Consider the following 18,218-nt stretch of genomic DNA (forward strand, 5'->3'; position numbering starts at 1 on the left):
GGACGCGGACGCGAGAGTACGGCAGAGAAACCGCCTCGGACCAACCTTTGTCAGCAAAACTACGGCGCGCCGCAGGGTGCTGCGGCGGGGGCTGGCTTCCACTCCGTGGAAGTCACATGACAGGAAGTACTCTAGAAGAAGCGGAAGTAGCATGTGCCCGAGGAGGCGGGGGTAACCCAAACTTGGAGGAAACGCTCGGAATTGGGCACACCGAGCCGCCAAAATGAAGGTGAAGATGCTGAGCCGGAACCCGGACAACTATGTCCGCGAAACCAAGCTGGACTTACAAAGAGGTGAGACAAGTTAGGGAGTCACCAGCCTTCAGTCTGGACTCGGCTTCCACCGAGTAAAGCTGGGTGAAGACTGACGCTCCAGTCTCTTTCTTTCCCTGTTCCCTTTTGCCAAGGCAAGCTTAGTGCACATAAGGCCGTTGCGGGACTGAGTAGCAGATAATTTCTCCTCAAGGCTCTTTTTGAAGAACTTTTTCTAGTGGTACGTGGGAAAGTTGGTTATGTCTGGAATACTTCCGCCTTCCCCCTTCCCCCTTCCAGCGGCTGCTCTCCGATGTTTCTGGCTCCGGTTGTTGAGAAGTGGAACTTGACAGCCAAACTCGTAGATTCAAGGGTTTGATAGGCTTCTTTAAATCTCTTTCGTCAAAATTACATACTTCTAAATGTGGAAGAGACAAAGGTGAAACTTGAAGCCATCAAGTTTTCTTAATGCTTGTGAAGAAGTTTGATACGTGAATGGCTAAAATGAAATTAGTAAGGCTTCTTTATTGATCTTATTTACTGGTCTGTTCCCCCATTAACATTCTGAATTATAGCGGATCGTATCTAAATGACAAGGGACCAACCATGTGTACAGAGAATACCAGGTGCAAAGGCCTTCAGGCGGGAATAAAGGTAAAGCATAGGAGAAGGGCCGTGTCATCAGTTTGAGTAAGGGGGATAAACCATGGAAGATGAGGCTGGGACGATACTTTGTTATTTTGATTGAATAGTAGAGATTATCCAACATATATATGAATAATGCTGAGAGGGGAATATGTGGTCTCTTCTCACAAGATGTTTATGGGTTAAGTATCAAGGTAGTAATATTTCTAAAATGCAAATTAGGTTATGTCACCTGGACAAGACATCATCCCTATTCCTTGAACGCCTGGTTCCATCTTCCTTTCACTAGTCACTACTTTTCTTGCAAGTAGCTTACATTTACTCTTGCAGATCTGAGTGCATTTCCGACATTTCTCTTTCAGGCTTCCTGTGGCACACACGCTTTGTCAGTCTACACTAGCTCCTTTCTCTGAACAACAGTCTTTCCGTATTTATCTCCCGTGGTAGCCCCTTCCATTTAAAACACCCTTCTTCTGTCCTTTTTATCACATATTTTCGTGCTGACATCAGAGTGTGTACGTATCACATTGTCTCATGATGATTATTTTGGTTATCTTTTTCATCACACTGAGTTTGCATAGAAGGGAAGAATCCAATTTGTTTCTATACCCACTGTGCCTAAACAGCACCTGGCACATAGTGGTTGCTTTGTAAGTTTATAAATGGGGGAATGAGTAAGTGATTGGCTGGTCATAGACTCTCCACATGAGGAGATTTTTAGTCATCTGATGTTATTAAGGGTTTTACTTTCTATAGTATCTTCTTATTTCTTTATAGTTTCTGATGGAAGTTTTAATAGCAAAATGGAAAAATAGAAGTATTGGAGCTTTGTGATACATAAATCAAGGAAGACGTTTGTTACCTTTTTTTTATTCTTTCATTCTTATTTAGATGTTATTTCCTTGTAAATTTTGACTGAATGTTAGATATAGTACCATTAACAGGGAGTCAGAAAAAAATGACAAGGTGAAGTTGTGGGGTAAGAAGATGCATTTACTTTTTTTATTTTTTATTATTTTTTTAATGTTTATTATTGAGAGACAGAGCATGAGCATGGGAGGGCCAGAGAGAGAGGGAGGCACAGAATCTGAAGCAGGCTCCAGGCTCTGAGCTGTCAGCGCAGAGCCCGACGCAGGACTCGAACTCACAAACTCCGAGATCATGACCTGAGCCAAAGCCGGACGCTTAACCCACTGAGCCACCCAGGTGCCCCAAAGATGCACTTACTTTTAAACATTAAGCGTTTTTTAGACACGTGGGCTTAGAATTATTTCCTACGCACAATTATTAACTGAGAACCTGTTTGGCTGCATAGCATAATAGTTAAGAACACCAATTCTGAAATCAGCCTGCTTTGGTTTGAATCCTGGCTTCATCATTTCATAGGCAAGTTACTTCTCTATGCCTCAATTTCCCCAGCAGTAAAATAAGAAATAGTAATAGGACTTAACCCATAGGGTCTGGATATTAAGTGAGTTAATATACAGTGTTTGGAACGATGCCTTGTACATTGTAAACTGTTTTTTAAGTAAACACATGTGGGAAGTGTTCAGTAAATAGTAACTACAATCATAATCATAACACTGTGTGCCTATCAGAGTGATTAGCACGGGAGATGAGTTGTGTTTCCTGCCTCAGAAGGAACATAGAGCTCAGTTGGGCAAACATTTATCATGCATATGTTTTGTGCCAGGCACTGTGCAACACATAAGGAGTAAAGTGAGGAGTGTAGTGGAATCCCTGTCATGAAAGGTTTACAGCGCAGTTAAAGAATGTAGTAAGACTTGTAAAAGGAAAAGCTGAGGGTATCTATAGGGTCTAATTATTCTGCAAGATGTATGCCTTCCATGTTTTTCCCATAGTTTTTTACTGAAAGGTTTCTGAGTGAAAGGTCATCTATTTTTGTATTTTTCACAGTGCTAGGTATAGAACAGTGTTCCTAACAAAGGCTTATTGGATAGCAAATTGAATGATTACCTGAGGAAGGCCATAGGAAATATTAAAAGTGAACTGTTTTATTAAGAGGAGTCCTTTTTATTTCAGTTCCAAGAAACTATGATCCTACCTTACATCCTTTTGAAGTCCCGCGAGAGTATGTAAGAGCTTTAAATGCTACCAAATTGGAACGGGTATTTGCAAAACCATTCCTTGCTTCCCTGGATGGTCACCGAGATGGAGTCAATTGCTTGGCAAAGCACCCAAAGAGCCTGGCTACTGTCCTTTCTGGGGCATGTGATGGAGAGGCAAGTGTCATTTCAAACACTGATATTTTAAATTAAAAATAGTTATGTTACAGATGTTCTTCAGTTTCGTGTTATGGTGGATTTTAATTGGTTCGATTTCATTTTTTTGTCCTATTTTCTGTTAATTCTCAAGAATGAATTGTGTTTGAATTACTCCAGTGGTTTCTCATCTAAACCTCAGAAATTAGAAATGTAGCAGCTGAATGCTCAGTTTGACAGTAAACAATAAAGCATGTTTACAGTAGTAAACGTTTTGTGAGGGTTTTTTTTTTTTTTTTTCTCACAGAGGATGTTATTAATGATTCAACACTTATTTCCACTTTGGCAAGAAGAGAAAGCTTTGAAACACTTTAAATTAGAATCAACAAGAGTACTTAACAGATTGAATTTTCTGCTTGTTGACATACTTATCCATATGCACTGCAGTATTTTAAACTGGAGGATTTTGTTTTTAGCAGTCTGGTGGAGTGAGTCATAGCTTTTTCAGCGTTGAATTTATTTTTCTTGGAATGTAGTATGCCTCTGCCTGAACATTTTATGTTTATAGTTCACGGAAATTTCCTGGTATGCTCTATCATAGGTTAGAATTTGGAACTTGACTAAACGAAAATGTGTCCGTACGATACAAGCCCATGAGGGTTTTGTACGAGGAATATGTACTCGCTTTTGTGGGACTTCTTTCTTTACTGTAAGTATAATGCAATTAAGTCATTAACTCTTTTCAACACGTATAAGACTGATTTAATGTTTTCTGAGTTCCTTTATTCCATGAGGCGTTTGAAGTTTCACAACCCAAAATAAATTTTAAAACTTTGAAAAGTCCTCTTTTCTTTATGTATACTCCAGTCTTCTCCAAAGTTTTTGATTTTTTTAATAAATGATTACTTAACATGTTATTTAACTAACATTCCATAGAACATTGAGAAGTGGGATTAACGTAAGGTGAGGCTAGAAATATAGTTTGGTTTTCTCTGGAAGATTTTCAGGGTTGGGAATCAGTAATTTCTATTTTGTCAGATAGTAAATTATTGAAGGATTTGTGTGTGTGGTTAAGATACACACGAGGTACAGTTTATATTCTAATCATTTTTAAGTGTACATTTCAGTGGCATGAAGTACATTCACATTATTAAGCAACCGTCACCACTTTTTCATCTTCCGAAAACTGAAACTCTGTACTTATGAAGTAATAACTCCTTATTCCCCTCTGCCTCCAGCCTTTGGTAACCACTATCATACTTTCTGTCTCTATGACTATTCTAAGTACCTCACATAAGTGGAATTAAATAATAGCTTCCCTTTTGTGTCTGGCTTATTTCACTTACCATAATGTCTTCATCCATGTTGTAGCAGGTATCAGAATTTCTTTCTTTTTTAAGATGGAGTAACATTCTATTATACATATATACCACATTTTGTTTATCCATCTATCAGTGGACATTTAGGTTGTCTCCACCTTTTGGCTTTTATGAATAATGATACTATAAACATTGGCCTATAAATATCTGCTCAATTTCACTGAAAGTTTTATAATAGGAATGACAGAATCTAAGCTGTGCTTTGAGATAATTAATTTGACAGCAGTAAGTGATCAGTTTACAGGCTGTCTTAATAATTTGAGTAAGCAATAAGGAATCCGTGCTGGGGAGGGAAAATCATAGAAAGTAGTTGTTAGGTTTAGAAACATTTTGGAGGTTTGACAGACTTGACAACTGAGGGGTGCTTAGGAAGATTGCTCTTCCTTCCAGAAATGGAGAAGTCAGGAGTGTCAGAAACTTTAGAGGAGGAGAGTGGGAATGGGAAGGATGTGGTATGATGGATGAACTGGACTGCAATGGCCTATTTGAGTGAAGCGGTCTGTCAGACCTTTCTAGATAAAGGTCTGGAGTTCAGGAGGGAAGTCAGAACTAAACTTGGTCTCATCAAAAAGGAATAATGATTGAGGCCATGGAATGGTGTTATTAGGGAAAAGTGGCAGGGAAAATACAGACATACAGAAATGTCAGAGAAATAACCTTGGGGAAAGCCTGCCTCTAGGAAGTGGGAGAACTCTGGGAGTAGCCAGAAAGCTAGAAGAGCCTGGAAATGAGCTTAATGTCCCAGGAGGAAAGGGTCGTTGGTTGTGTGAACTACTACAAAGAATGATGAGGATGAAGACAAATATTTTAGAAACATGAACCTATAAAAAATAGAAAGTTGAAGGTCCCGTAATTCTAATCTTTCAGTTTTCACACTGTCGGCAATTTGGTGTCTGTGCTTTCAGAAGTTCTGACATGTGTATATGTATATGTATGGCACTTGATGTATACATACACACTAACCAGCCCTGTAAATCTTGAGTAGCATGCTGGGTGCCAGGGCCAGATGGGAAGGAGTAGTGAAGGGAAGAGATGACTTCTGGGAAAGCTTTAAATATTTGAAAGTGTTGTGTGAAAGAAGAAGTGGACTTTTTGTTGTTCTGTGTAGCAGCATTAAGAATAGGTGTTAATGTTAAAAGTTTTGGTGTTGGTGTAGGGAGAAACTTACTTGCTGTCAAAAACCAAAATAAGCTACTTCGCAGGAAATTCAGGTGCTTTTCACTAAAGGGCTTTACACAAGCTTTATGACCCAGTATACCATATGTTGTAGAAGGAACTGCATGGGAAGTTGGAGCAAACTGACCACAGCTAGCATCCAGTTAGTTATTCTTCTGAATATATCGATTAGTTTAATATCCCAGAGGATTTATTGGCTGGGTTTTTTGTGTGTGTGTGTGTGTGTGTGTGTGTGTGTTTTTTTTGAGTGCCTAAAATGAGTAAAGGGTGAAAGATGTTTCATATTCATTATTTACTCCCTTTCTTCAGATATCTTAAAATAACGTTTGCTTAGGGATAAGACCTGTGAAAACTGCTTGCTGGCAGAATTTCAGCACTTAGTGTTTCAAAAAATGTTTAATCTATAATGTTGCAAAAGGTAAATCTTTATTACCTAAATTTCATAATATCTACTATACCCCAATTTGTAGCACCAATAGGTCTTTCTTTACCTTACTCAGCCTTGAGATAAGATATTCTGGCCAGGCACATATTGTTTGGCTCCTCATTTCTACAGAATGTTATTAAACCTTTCTCAGGATTGATGATTTGCTAAGACTTGTACTCAATAGATTGTATAGAGTAGCTTAGTCAATTACAAGGAAGTTCGGACTTGAGCTTGTGGACGCTGTGAGAAGCTTGGTTGAAAGAAACAGTTTTTAGAGTGGGAATTCTCAATAACAGTTTATCTTGTCTTCCATAAATACTAATATTCCATTGGGTCAAGCCAGATTAGCCAAGACCTCGGTGCCTAAATTACATCTTACTAGCTCGCGGTAGAATTGGCTTTCCAGAATTAAGGTTTTGGTCTGATGCCAGTAGCTCAGATTCAGGTTGCTAAATAAGATACTGCCTTATTAAATACTTTTTCTATTATAAGGATGTTAACGATTCTGTTAGCATCCTCAACAAAAGAAATTCCTATTTGACCTTAGTACCCAAACTTCTCTCCTAATTACCCTTCTATTCTGATATCATGGGCACTATGAATTGTTTTGTAGGAAGGGTTTCCCTTTTGAATTTGCTGTAAGGAAAGAGCTAATTTATACTCTCTCATACATAAATACATATTTTTGTTAATATTTTTATTTAAGAAGTAGATATAGATTGCATATAACATAAACGTAAAAAATGAGAAAGTTAAACATATCCCGTATTTCTGCTTTTCGGGAAAACTAGTGGTTTGGTGTATATATACAATTGTTTATACCCTACGTATGATTATTTTATGCTTTTAATCCCAAGTTAAGTTATATTGTGCATCCTGTTTTGCAGCTTAGTTTTTACTTAATATCTTGAATATATCTACCACATACCCAAGTCTAAGTTACCATTGTTACCTTGCTGTGATTGGGCTAAGACACCAATGTCCTACTCCTCATGGCTTTTTCACCATCTGCGTAACTGTCAGTTCAGTGAAAAGGCAAATGATGTCTTTACAATATCATGAAAATAGTTTTGACCTTGTGGACCCCTGAAAAATTCTCAAGCTCCTTCAGAGGTCTGCATTTCATGGCTTGAAAACCAGTGAGTTGATGGTTTGTGGAATCTTATGTCATGCAAAGAAGTGCTTTACCCATGCCAAGGTTAAAAAAAATGACTTCTGTTTAGTATCTTTATATTTTGTATTTAATTTTTTACATTTAAAATTATGTGGAATTTTATTTTTGTTTCTTTAAGGCTTTTTAAAACTTTTTTTAAAATGGTTTTAGAGAGAGAGAGCACACATGCACGCTCGTGAGCGTGAACAAGCGGGGGAGGGGCAGAGAGAGAGGGAGAGAGAGAATCCCAAGTGCTGTCAGCACAGAACCTGATGCAGGGTCGAACTCATGAACCGTGAGATCATGACCTGAACGGAAACCATGAATCAGAAACTTAACCAACTGAGCCACCCAGGCACCCCTGGAATTTTATGTTTATGTCACGTATCAGATTGGTTCAAACTTTTTAATGAGTAACATGATATCAAAATACCATTTTATTATAATTCATTTTTCTTCCTAATTTGAAATGCCATCTTTTTTACAGTATGCTTTTTTTTTTCTTGCCAAACTTATGACCTTTGTTCGTGCTCTCCTTTTGCTCTACTCACACTGTCTTATTTTAATTTTATGTACTGTATGTATTTGTCACAAATCTTTAACATTTTGGGATATTAACGTATCAGTAAATACAATACTGGAAGTATATGGGATGTGTATTTTTTAAAATAGAGATGTTTATCATTTGATGTATATGTTAGCATGTTTACAGTTTATAACAGTTGTCCATTATCATCTTAATAATAAATGTTTCTAGGTTGGTGATGACAAAACTGTGAAGCAGTGGAAAATGGATGGACCAGGCTATGGAGAAGAGGAGGAACCGTTGCATACAATATTAGGAAAGGTACAAAAAAAAAAATTGACTTATATTTGCCTATTAAAATTCTTCTCTTTTACTGAAATTATTTCAGAATTTTAATTTTAAAAAAAAAGCTGTAAATGAGACTTGAGCCTGCAATAATTGACCTTTTTTAAGCAATATTTAATGCAGTTTAAGGTCCTTTGCAGCTGAAGAATTTGAATGGTTCTTTGGTATACATTGTATTGGGTTCAGTTTCTGTGTTTAGCTAAAGGATGCAGTGAAACATTTTCTGTGGCAAGTCCATGGGAGAAAATCTATACGAAAAATAATGCTTCAGATTCTCTCTGATTTATATTATAGATCTTACACAAAACTCAGAATGTCTTACTGGAAAGAACCCCTTAGGCAGTGAAGAGGTATTATAATATGATGCTTTTCGTATAAATCTCATTGATATTTCTTACAACATTATTCTGCAAATCAGGCGATATGGTTTAGTTATAGCTTAAGTGTAATTCAGATCATATGGCCTACGTGTGTTTTATAATGTTTACATTTTGATACTAAGCAAACTTCTAAAGTTCGATTTAATCTTGAAATATATGCATTTTAAAAATCAGTTTGCCATTTCAGTATCATGTTGGTATATATTTAAGTTCTGCTTTTCAGATTAAGTGTTTTTAAAGGCACATAGAGGTGGGATAATTGGCAAATAATTGGCAAATCAGTAATTCCTAAAACAAAATTGGTTTCCCTCTTGTAAAATGTCTTTTCTCCAGGAGTTCCAAATATTTTTGAAATATTTCATCTTAACCTCTATATTTGTGGTAGTGGGGATTAAATCTTACTATGGAAAAGTTTGTCAGACTTGCCTTCATAAATAATAATTGGAAGCCTGCAGATGCTGCTAAGAGTTCTTAAAAGCCTAAAGTATTGGCTAAATATTTCCCTCTTATTTGCTTTGCAAACATTTTTTTACCACATAGTACAAAGACAAATTTTAATCTGGCCCTGAATAGATCTTTTAAGTGGATATCAAAATTTATGACATTTTATTGATTTTAACAATATTAGCATCCACCCTTGCCAGCTTTATTCCTCCCCCTAAATTTTAATCCAGTTGTTGGTTTCTGTTTTTCTGCCTGGGAATCAGTACTTCATGTGTTAAATGTGGAACTAAGTGTTTTAGACCTTACCTTTGCATTTCATTAATTGGTTCCAACGTCCTTCAAATACCCAATGATGATTTAAGGATTACTTCAGTGATAAGTATTTAAATTTAAATACATCCCCTGTTAATGTTTTTTCCAGAAGGTGTAATAAGAATCCTCACCTTTTATGGTACTGTTCCCTCCTTTAAGGAAAGGCTTCAAAGAAGTTTCTTTGTAAATAGGGACTTTTTCTTAAAAAAAAAAATGAGAGTATTATTTAAAATATTATGTAGATTTGAAATGTTAATGATAGATCCATTTATAACAACATCTTTGCTTTTAAAGACAGTATATACAGGAATTGATCATCACTGGAAGGAAGCTGTTTTTGCCACATGTGGACAGCAAGTAGACATTTGGGATGAACAAAGAACAAGTCCTATATGTTCAATGACCTGGGGATTCGACAGTATAAGTAGTGTTAAATTTAACCCAATTGAGGTAATGCTTCTTTTTGAAATATGTTCTGCTTACTCTTTCCTTATTTAATAATTTCAGCTCTGTTTAGGAAACTTTTGAGTGTGTGTTATAAGAATTTTTTTTTTTTTTAATCTTAATGGGCTTCTGGCATTTGGTTAGTTCTCCAGATTGTACCAGAGTTCTGATACCTTTGGTCAGATCTTGACGTGTTTGCCCACTTTATACACTGTTACACCAGTGTTATACTCCGTTACAGGAGGGTGTGTGCATGTGCTCGTAAGCAAGTTCTGGTGAAACTTCAGTTTTACTCATGCCTTCAGAACTCATGTTCCACAGATTACATCATTGTACCTTTGGGAAAATGTTCATTTCTTAATTCTCTTCAAGGTCAGAAGAGGCATTTAGCATTGTTTTCTCTTGTAAGTGACGAGGGCACTAATGATTTATAGTAATGATTACTATCCTGCATGATGATAGTTCATTTTTCTTTGCTCAGAAGTCTAATATGATGATTCCTAAGTCCTTCCAGGTCTAAGGAAAGAGTTGGAGATTAACCACTACTTATTGGTTATTCAGGTCTGAATTTAGGAAAGGAGGCTGCCCTAAAGCCTAGATTAATCTAGCCTTTGGACTTCAGACCTTTCCATGAGCTATTTCTGAATACGTAACAATAGGTAAACTCAATGTCCGGAAGACTCAGTAAAGATGCCTTTTCCCCCACAGAAAAAAAAGGAAATTGCTTCATGTATAGCTAATCTTAGAAGTTAGTAGGAAATTATCACGTTAGATGGTATGTTAGATGGTATTAAAGAATAAATAACCTGATATGTAAGTTTTATACTCTCAGACACCCGAGCTAGTAAAGTGGAAGAAAGGTTAAGTCAAAGTAGCAGGGTATAAAATTGTTTGTATGAAGTATTGGAACGTGAGATGCTGTAGTTTGATGAGAGTTTGGCCTTGTGGTGCTGCTGAGAAGTCATACAGTCAGAGGACACCCTTCCTGCCCTGAGCATATACCTTTCTGCACACTTCTGAGAGAGTCTACAGGTCTAGAGCAGGGGTTGGCAAACTATGGTTCGTGAGCCCACTGTCTGTTTTTATAAATCAAGTTTTATTAGAACACAGCCATACCCTTTTGTTTACATATTGCTTGTAGCTGCCTTTCTGCTATGACAGCAGAATGACCCGTGAGGTCTAAAGTATTTGCTGTCTGGTCCTTTACAGAAAACGTTTGCTGATCGTTAGTCCAGAATATTTATCAGTACTGTATCTTTTTCACTCCATCGTCTTTTGGTTGTAGAAGTGAGATATGGCCTGAAGCGCAAGTCAGCTTTGCAGAGCCAGACCAAGGTGACAATAGACAGAAGCAGGTGGCGACAAACACAAGCCATTTGTAGGAACATTTTGTGTCCTACTTGGTGTGGAGCTAAACTGGAAATGTATTTGGTGCTGGTGTACCTTGGCATTGACCTTATACAAGTCACACTCCTTCTCTCTATTTGTTTCTTTATTTTTAAAATGAGATTAGATCTTTCAGTATACATTATAGGTTTGTCATGAGGGTAAAACATGATAAAAATGTGAATATTTTTTAAAGATGTTACCCAAATTTAAGATGATGTTACTACTATTAAAAAAATAAACAGAACAGAGATATTGATTTCTACTTCTGCGAGGGATAAACAGTATCTTGCTTGTCTATTTTGGTGAACACCTGTGTCAGAAGAGCTGATGATTAATTCCAAAATCATAATTAGTTATTAGTGATGACATAGTGACCATGTTTTTCAAACTTGCCTGTATAACAACTATATTTGTTCAGCCATGTGGTTTTATTTATTTTTTCTTTAAATTACCCTTATGAACTGACTTCGTGGTAGAAACAAATGGTATGCTTGTCTCTCATCCTATACTAAACTTAATGGGAAGGGGATGTGGCTGTAAACAAATGGAGTATATTTGTCTCCTCTAATCATTAATAATTAATTTCCTGTTAAAATATTGAAGCCTAGCATTTTGATAAAGCCAAAAATTTTATGCTGAGTATTACATTTTATAGTGTAAAAGTCGACTTTCAGTCTAGGTAGAATTTTTTGCTTTGCTCAGATTAAGGTCTCATAAACTTTTAGAAGTGGAACCTAGTCAGACCTTGGTTTCTTGAGAAACCAAGAAAAGTTGAAAGTCACTAACTAGGGGAAAGTCTCTGAGGAAGTGATTTAAAAAGGAAGGTTTTGGAAAGGACTGAGTTCATGGTTGTAGCATTAGCTTTATGATGTTTTATTTGAGCTGTGTACACACACAGAGTAGGAGTTAGCTGGTCATGTAACTGTGCAGTAAATAACTCTTCTTGTTCCTCCTACACTTATAGTAGGAAGTGATAGGCAGAAGCCAAGAGTTACGTCAGGAACCATGAGTAAGGAGGCCTGATGGGACTCAGGCCCTGCTGGTAGGTGGGGGGCTTGATTTCATATAATTCCAAGGGTCAGTTATATCAGTACCTTCAATACTATTATGACTGACTTATAAATAAATGTTTGAAACATCTTGAAACAATTGGACAAAGAATAGGCCTAGTTTATACAAAGTTAATGAACATGAAGAAATGTTTACTGAAAAGCACTAGTTTGTATAATTAGGAAATATTGCCATACAGAAATGAACTTCTAAATGCCACTACTTAATGCTTCCAGTTGCAGTGAAATGGACATATTTCCACACTGCAGTGTATATTGATACAGCTCTTTGGAAAACAATTAGTCCTAAACATCAAAAGCCCTAAAATTATTCATGCTTTTGTTTAAAAAAATTTTTAGGTGTATTTATTTATTTATATTTTATTTTATTTTTGAGAGAGAGAGAAAATGAGCAGGGGAGGGGCAGAGAGAGAGGGGCGGGTAGAGAATCCAAAGCAGGCTCTGCACTGACAGCAGAGAGCCCAGTGTGGGGATCAAACTCCAAACCGGAAGATCATGACCTGAGTTAAAGTAGGACATTGAACCCACTGAGCCATCCAGGTGCCCTATATTTATTTATTTTTTGAGAGAGAGAGAACAGGTAAGCATGTGGGGGAGGGGCAGTGAGAGAGGAAGAGAGAGAGAAACCCAGGAATTCTCCACACTGTCAGTACAGAGCCTGATGCAAGGCTCAGACTCAGAAACCTTGATATCATGACCTGACCCAGGATCAAGAGTCGGATGCTTAACCAACTGAGCCACCCAGGCATCCCTGTTCATACTTTTTTTTTTTTAATTTTTTTTTAAAGGTTTATTTATTTTTGAGAGAGAGAGTGTGAGTGGGGGAGGAGCAGAGAAAGACGGAGACAGAATCAGAAGCAGGCTCCAAGCTCTGAGCTGTCAGCACAGAGCCCAGCGTAGGGCTCAAACTCACAAACTGTGAGATCATGACCTGAGCCAGTCGGACACTCAACCGACTGAGCCACCCAGGCACCCCAATACTTTTTGATTCAGTAATCCACTACTGAAATTTTAACCTTATAAAAAGAGGAATTGGCATTTATGAAAATGTTATCTGAAGTGTTATTGATAATACTGAAAAATAGGAAATAGGTCTAAGTTGAAGAATGGATAAATAAAATCTGTTCCTTTGTAAAAAGAACACAGATTTATCTGTACACTGCAACACTACCTTGTAAAATATACACACGGGCATTTAGCAGTGAAAATACTTGACTTGGGGTGCCTGGGTGGCTCAAGTCAGTTAAGCAACCAACTTCGGCTAAGGTCATGATCACATGATTCATGAGTTTGAGTCCCGCTTTGGGCTCTGTACCGATAGCTCAGAGCCTGGAGCCTGCTTCGGATTCCATGTCTCCCTCTCTGTCTTCCCCTCTCCCCCAACTCACACTCTCTCTTTCTCAAAAATAAAATAAGTAAAAAGATACTTAACTAAGGTTGTTGAGATTGAGTGATTCATTGTACTCTCTTAAAATGGACTTTAATGTTATAAATTTGTATCTTAAACATTAAGGGTAATTGAATCATTTGTTCATTGAATGGACATGGTTTGCTGCCAAGCTTGGCTTTTAACTGGAGATGGTTGTACTTATTTTTCAGACATTTCTCTTGGGAAGTTGTGCTTCTGACAGGAATATAGTACTATATGACATGAGGCAAGCTACTCCCCTGAAAAAGGTGAATTTCAGTTTCTTTTCTGCTTTTACAATTGTTAATGTGTTCTTCTATGGAGTGAGTAAGAAAAAATACGGAACGAATGTTTTTTTCTTAAATTTTTTTCATATGTTTTTAGAAGCCAAAGTGATCATAATGGCATTCTCTCAGGCACCTGTTCCTTTTTAGAGACCCTTACATTTTCACTAGGTATTGTATCCTAGTTATCTTTGTATTTTCTTTAATGCCAGGAAGTTTTAGGTATCTAATTCAGACTTAACGGAGTTCAAAGTTCTTTTTAAAAAAATTTTTTTTAGTGTGCATTCATTTTTGAGAGACAGAGCCAGAGCATGAGTGGGGGAGAGGCAGAGAGAGGGAGGCACAGAATCCGAAGCAGGCTCCAGGCTCTGATCTGTCAGCACAGAGCCTCATGCTGGGCTCGAACTCACAAACTGCGAGATCATGACCTGAGTTGGATGCTTAACCGATTCAGCCACTCAGGTGCCCCACTGAGTTCAAACTTTTTAAGTGTTGCATCCCATTACTTCACACACCATGATTATCATATGATACGTATAGTATTCTGTTCCAGAACATTTTGCAATTGACACACATAACCAGCTTTATTTGTTTAATTACATGCTGTTTTATTTAGATAAATAATATCTTGTCCAAGGTGGCAGATTTCCCAGCAGTCATTCTAGGACTTAGATATCAAAGCTAATACAACCTTAAGCTGACTATCGACAGAGAAATGTATTGTCAGTAAAGAGAAGAGTGCCATTGTAAGTAAGTATAAAGTTGATTTCAGGTGCTCTAAATCTGAGGGTGCAGAAGGGCCTAGACACCATTCATGTGCCATGAGGCCATTGTGATAATCCACATGGAAAAGAAATGCTTTTAATATTTTTGTTGTTCCTAAACCATTTTCACAACATGTAATAAATTCCAAAATATTAGAAGTAGAGTACATTCCTTAAAGTTTCAACTGCATAAATATGATCATCTTTCCAAATTACCGCTTTAATCATTTCACTCCTTCATGATGATCTAGTGGGCACATCTCACATGAACTTTGAGACCTTTAGACCTTGAGCAGGTAACTTAATCTTTGTTTCTCCTGTAAAATGATGATATTAATAATTACTTTCCAGCACATGGGTGAAAATAAGACATGGTATTTTAAACATTTAGCAGAATGCTAAGATGAAATCTAGTGTGATAAGTAGTAGTTTCTGCCTCCTCTGCCCTTCATTCTCTGTTTTTTAATGGCGTTCCATAACTTTAGGTTGAAGAAAAGAACTATAGCCTGGTTTTCAAGGCCTTCCAAATCTGGTCCCTATTTGCATTCTATTTATTTGTTTGTTTCAGTCAGTAAGAGAACATTTAAATAGGGGTTGTCATAGGCAGGTCACCTTGAGGGATGCAGAGATGCTATTTTTTATTCTTTGTTCTGTATACTAGACTATCAGTATTTCTTCTATTTTTTCCTCTCCTAAGTGTACTAGATCTCAACCAGGGGTGTCTTTTTAAAAATGTGGGAGAGGCATTATAGAGACTGGCATTTAGTGGACAGGTGCCTGAGAGGCTAAACATCTACAGTGGACAGTTACACACAACACACGATCATCTTGCTCAGAATGCTAGCAGTGTTCTTGTTAAGCAACACTAATATACTGTTCCTTCACAGGTCAACTCAAATCGTGCTTCTCTTTTGAAACCTTTCTTCTCCTCTTAAACCCTAAAGTCATTAATTTCGCCCCCAATTTGATACTTGATCATTTACTGTTTCTTTGTTAATATTTTAGTATTTCTTATGCATATCTCCCTTTCCTGACTAAACTCAATAATAAGTTATTTGAGGTTGAGGGACCATTAAGTAGTTTTATATTTTTCAGTATCTACTACTCTGTGTACTCAGGAAACAATTATTGATTGATTTCCTTTCCTATTGCATGGAGCTGAGTACTGTGCACATGATGGGTGTTTGCTAAATATGTGCTTAAATCAGTGAAAAAGAAGGAAAAGAAATGAAGTGGGAGATTTATCCATTTGAGAGGGAATTGATTTCATGGTAATGGGTTGCTGTATTCTTCCCTTCCAGGTCATCTTAGATATGAGAACAAACACAATTTGTTGGAACCCTATGGAAGCTTTCATTTTTACTGCAGCAAATGAAGATTACAAGTAAGTTTTCTTCTTTTTATAACTTGCTTATTTCTATCAGAAATGGCTCAATTGGATAAATCATACTAATGAAATATGTTTTCATAGGTAGTAGTTCTTGATATACAAGGTAGAAAATGGTCATTTGTTTCGCTCAAAAGTATATATATTTCCCAAATTGGAGAAGAACTTGTTAGAAAAAAAAATTGAGTTTTCAAAATGATACAGACCAGGAACAGAAAACTGATCTGAAGACCAAATCCTGTCTGCTGCCTGTTTTCGTAAATACTTTTATTGGAATATAACTGTGTTCATTTATGTATTGAATATGGGTCCTTTTGTGCCATAGTGCCTTAGTTGAGTGGTTGCAGAAGCAGCCATGTGGCTCATAGTTGAAAATATGTATAATCTGGCCCTTTCTAGAAAAAATTGGCTGCTTTCTGCTTTACACCATGCAAATAATGACTGAACCATACATGTTTTAATAGAAACTAAAAGTATTTGCCTACAGGGGTACCTGGGTGACTCCATTGGTTAATAAGCATTTGACTCTTGGTTTCAGCTCAGGTCATGGTTTGTGGGATCCAGCCCCACATCAAGCTCTGAGATGACAGTATAGAGCCTGCTTCGGATTCTCTCTTTGTCAATCTGTGTGTCTGTCTGTCTGTCTCTCTCTCTCTCTCTCTCTGTCCCTCCCCTGCTCTTCCTCCCCTCTTTCTGTTTCTCTCTTTCTCTCAAAATAAACATTAAAAAAAATATTTACCTGCAAAATCTGTAGCTCTTCACAAAGCTGATGCTCATGTAGTCATGTTATCAGCATCACTATTACTTCAGCAAGACAAAAGGAAAAATACAGTTTCAACTTTTACCCTAACATTTACAGATATGTTATTCTATGACTCCACGTAAAGGTGACTTAGCCTTACATTTTTGACCTAGATGGAATTTTATGATCCCTATGTATCACCTTAAAACTTGTCAAGGCATTTCACTTTGGCTGTCTTATGTTATCTTTTCAGTATCCCTGTAAGGGAGGTAGGACATGTATGTTATCCCCTTTTTAGAGATGAGGATGTTAAAGCTTGGAATTTAATCTTAGGGAGGAAAAAGTGTCTTTTCTTTTCTTTTCTTTTCTTTTCTTTTCTTTCTTTCTTTCTTTTTTTAAATCCAAAGCGTGTGTTGTAGTGTAATGCTTGTGGTAGATTCTTAACACATGTTTTTTTGAGAAGTTGGAAGTTTCTCATTGGATTGAACTTTAGATCTTCTGTATTTAAGTTCTTTGTTCTTTCCACTATTATTATTTGTGAAAACATAAATTAGCTCAGAAATAGGATTTATTACACGATGTTTTAGTGGTACAACTAAAAACATCTATTATGGTTTTCTGTACTCAAACTCAGTTGAATTCTCATTAGCAAGGAATATCAAACCAAATTAATTGAAGCTCTTTTAGCCTTTATCAATGTTTTGAAATTAAATGGCCTTATTCCAGTTAAAAGAAATAATATAATATTTTGCTGACCAGCCTTATTAAGGTTTCTGAAGTTTGTTCTAATTAACTATTTTGGCAAGATACCTTTTTTACAGACCCCTGGACTTTCTCCATTCTTGCCTTGGAAAGAATTTCATATGGCACCTGAAACAAAGAGCACATCGCTTATAAGGGGTGACTGACTACTATAATTGCTCTTACTTGAGAGTGATCTTACTATAGTATATATTTTTTATATTTTCTTTCTTTTATTGCCTGCTAAATAGTCTAATAATTCTGAATTCGAAACGCAAGTTGAAGTCTAGACCCAACCAGTAACTGCTGTAGAAATTTGGAGTAGGCATGTAAACTAACTTGTGCCATAGTCTCATCATCTGTAAGATAATAGAGTTGAAATAGATGATCCCTAAAGAATCCTATAACACCAAACTTTGTGTATGTAAACATTGTCTATCCAAATGGATTCATTTGCTTAGATTTTGAATAAGTTCTTAACATTTTTCTTGGGTAGAGATTAAAACAATTTACTAAAAAAACAATATGCTGAAACAAAGCAAAGCTGGTTGACAACCACTGCTCTAGAGAAGGAAAATAAACAAAGCAGTTGTCAACTCAGAAATGTAACCTCAGAGATCAGTATGACATTGGCTGACAATCCTGTGGTATGTTGGGGTATTTAAAGTTTATTTATTTTGAGAGAGGGGGAGAGAGAGAGAGAGAGAGAGAGAGAGAGAGAGAGAGAGA

The 18,218-nt window shown here is 36.8% G+C and overlaps 1 protein-coding gene across 1 annotated transcript in view; it reads left to right on the forward strand.

Annotated features, from left to right (window-relative positions):
* The first annotated feature begins 71 nt into the window (after window positions 1-71).
* DCAF13 (DDB1 and CUL4 associated factor 13) overlaps window positions 72-18,218 on the forward strand; it is a 27,923-nt gene continuing 9,776 nt past the window's right edge. Inside the window, exons 1-7 of the mRNA XM_040494168.1 lie at window positions 72-293; window positions 2,940-3,139; window positions 3,720-3,827; window positions 8,011-8,100; window positions 9,555-9,710; window positions 13,763-13,840; window positions 15,921-16,003. Coding sequence (XP_040350102.1) covers window positions 224-293; window positions 2,940-3,139; window positions 3,720-3,827; window positions 8,011-8,100; window positions 9,555-9,710; window positions 13,763-13,840; window positions 15,921-16,003 — 785 coding nt within the window. The 5' untranslated portion in view covers window positions 72-223. The remainder of the gene's footprint in view (window positions 294-2,939; window positions 3,140-3,719; window positions 3,828-8,010; window positions 8,101-9,554; window positions 9,711-13,762; window positions 13,841-15,920; window positions 16,004-18,218) is intronic.

The sequence above is a fragment of the Herpailurus yagouaroundi genome, unplaced genomic scaffold, assembly GCF_014898765.1.
Source record: "Herpailurus yagouaroundi ecotype Mexico unplaced genomic scaffold, PumYag 186, whole genome shotgun sequence".
NCBI lineage: Eukaryota > Metazoa > Chordata > Mammalia > Carnivora > Felidae > Herpailurus > Herpailurus yagouaroundi.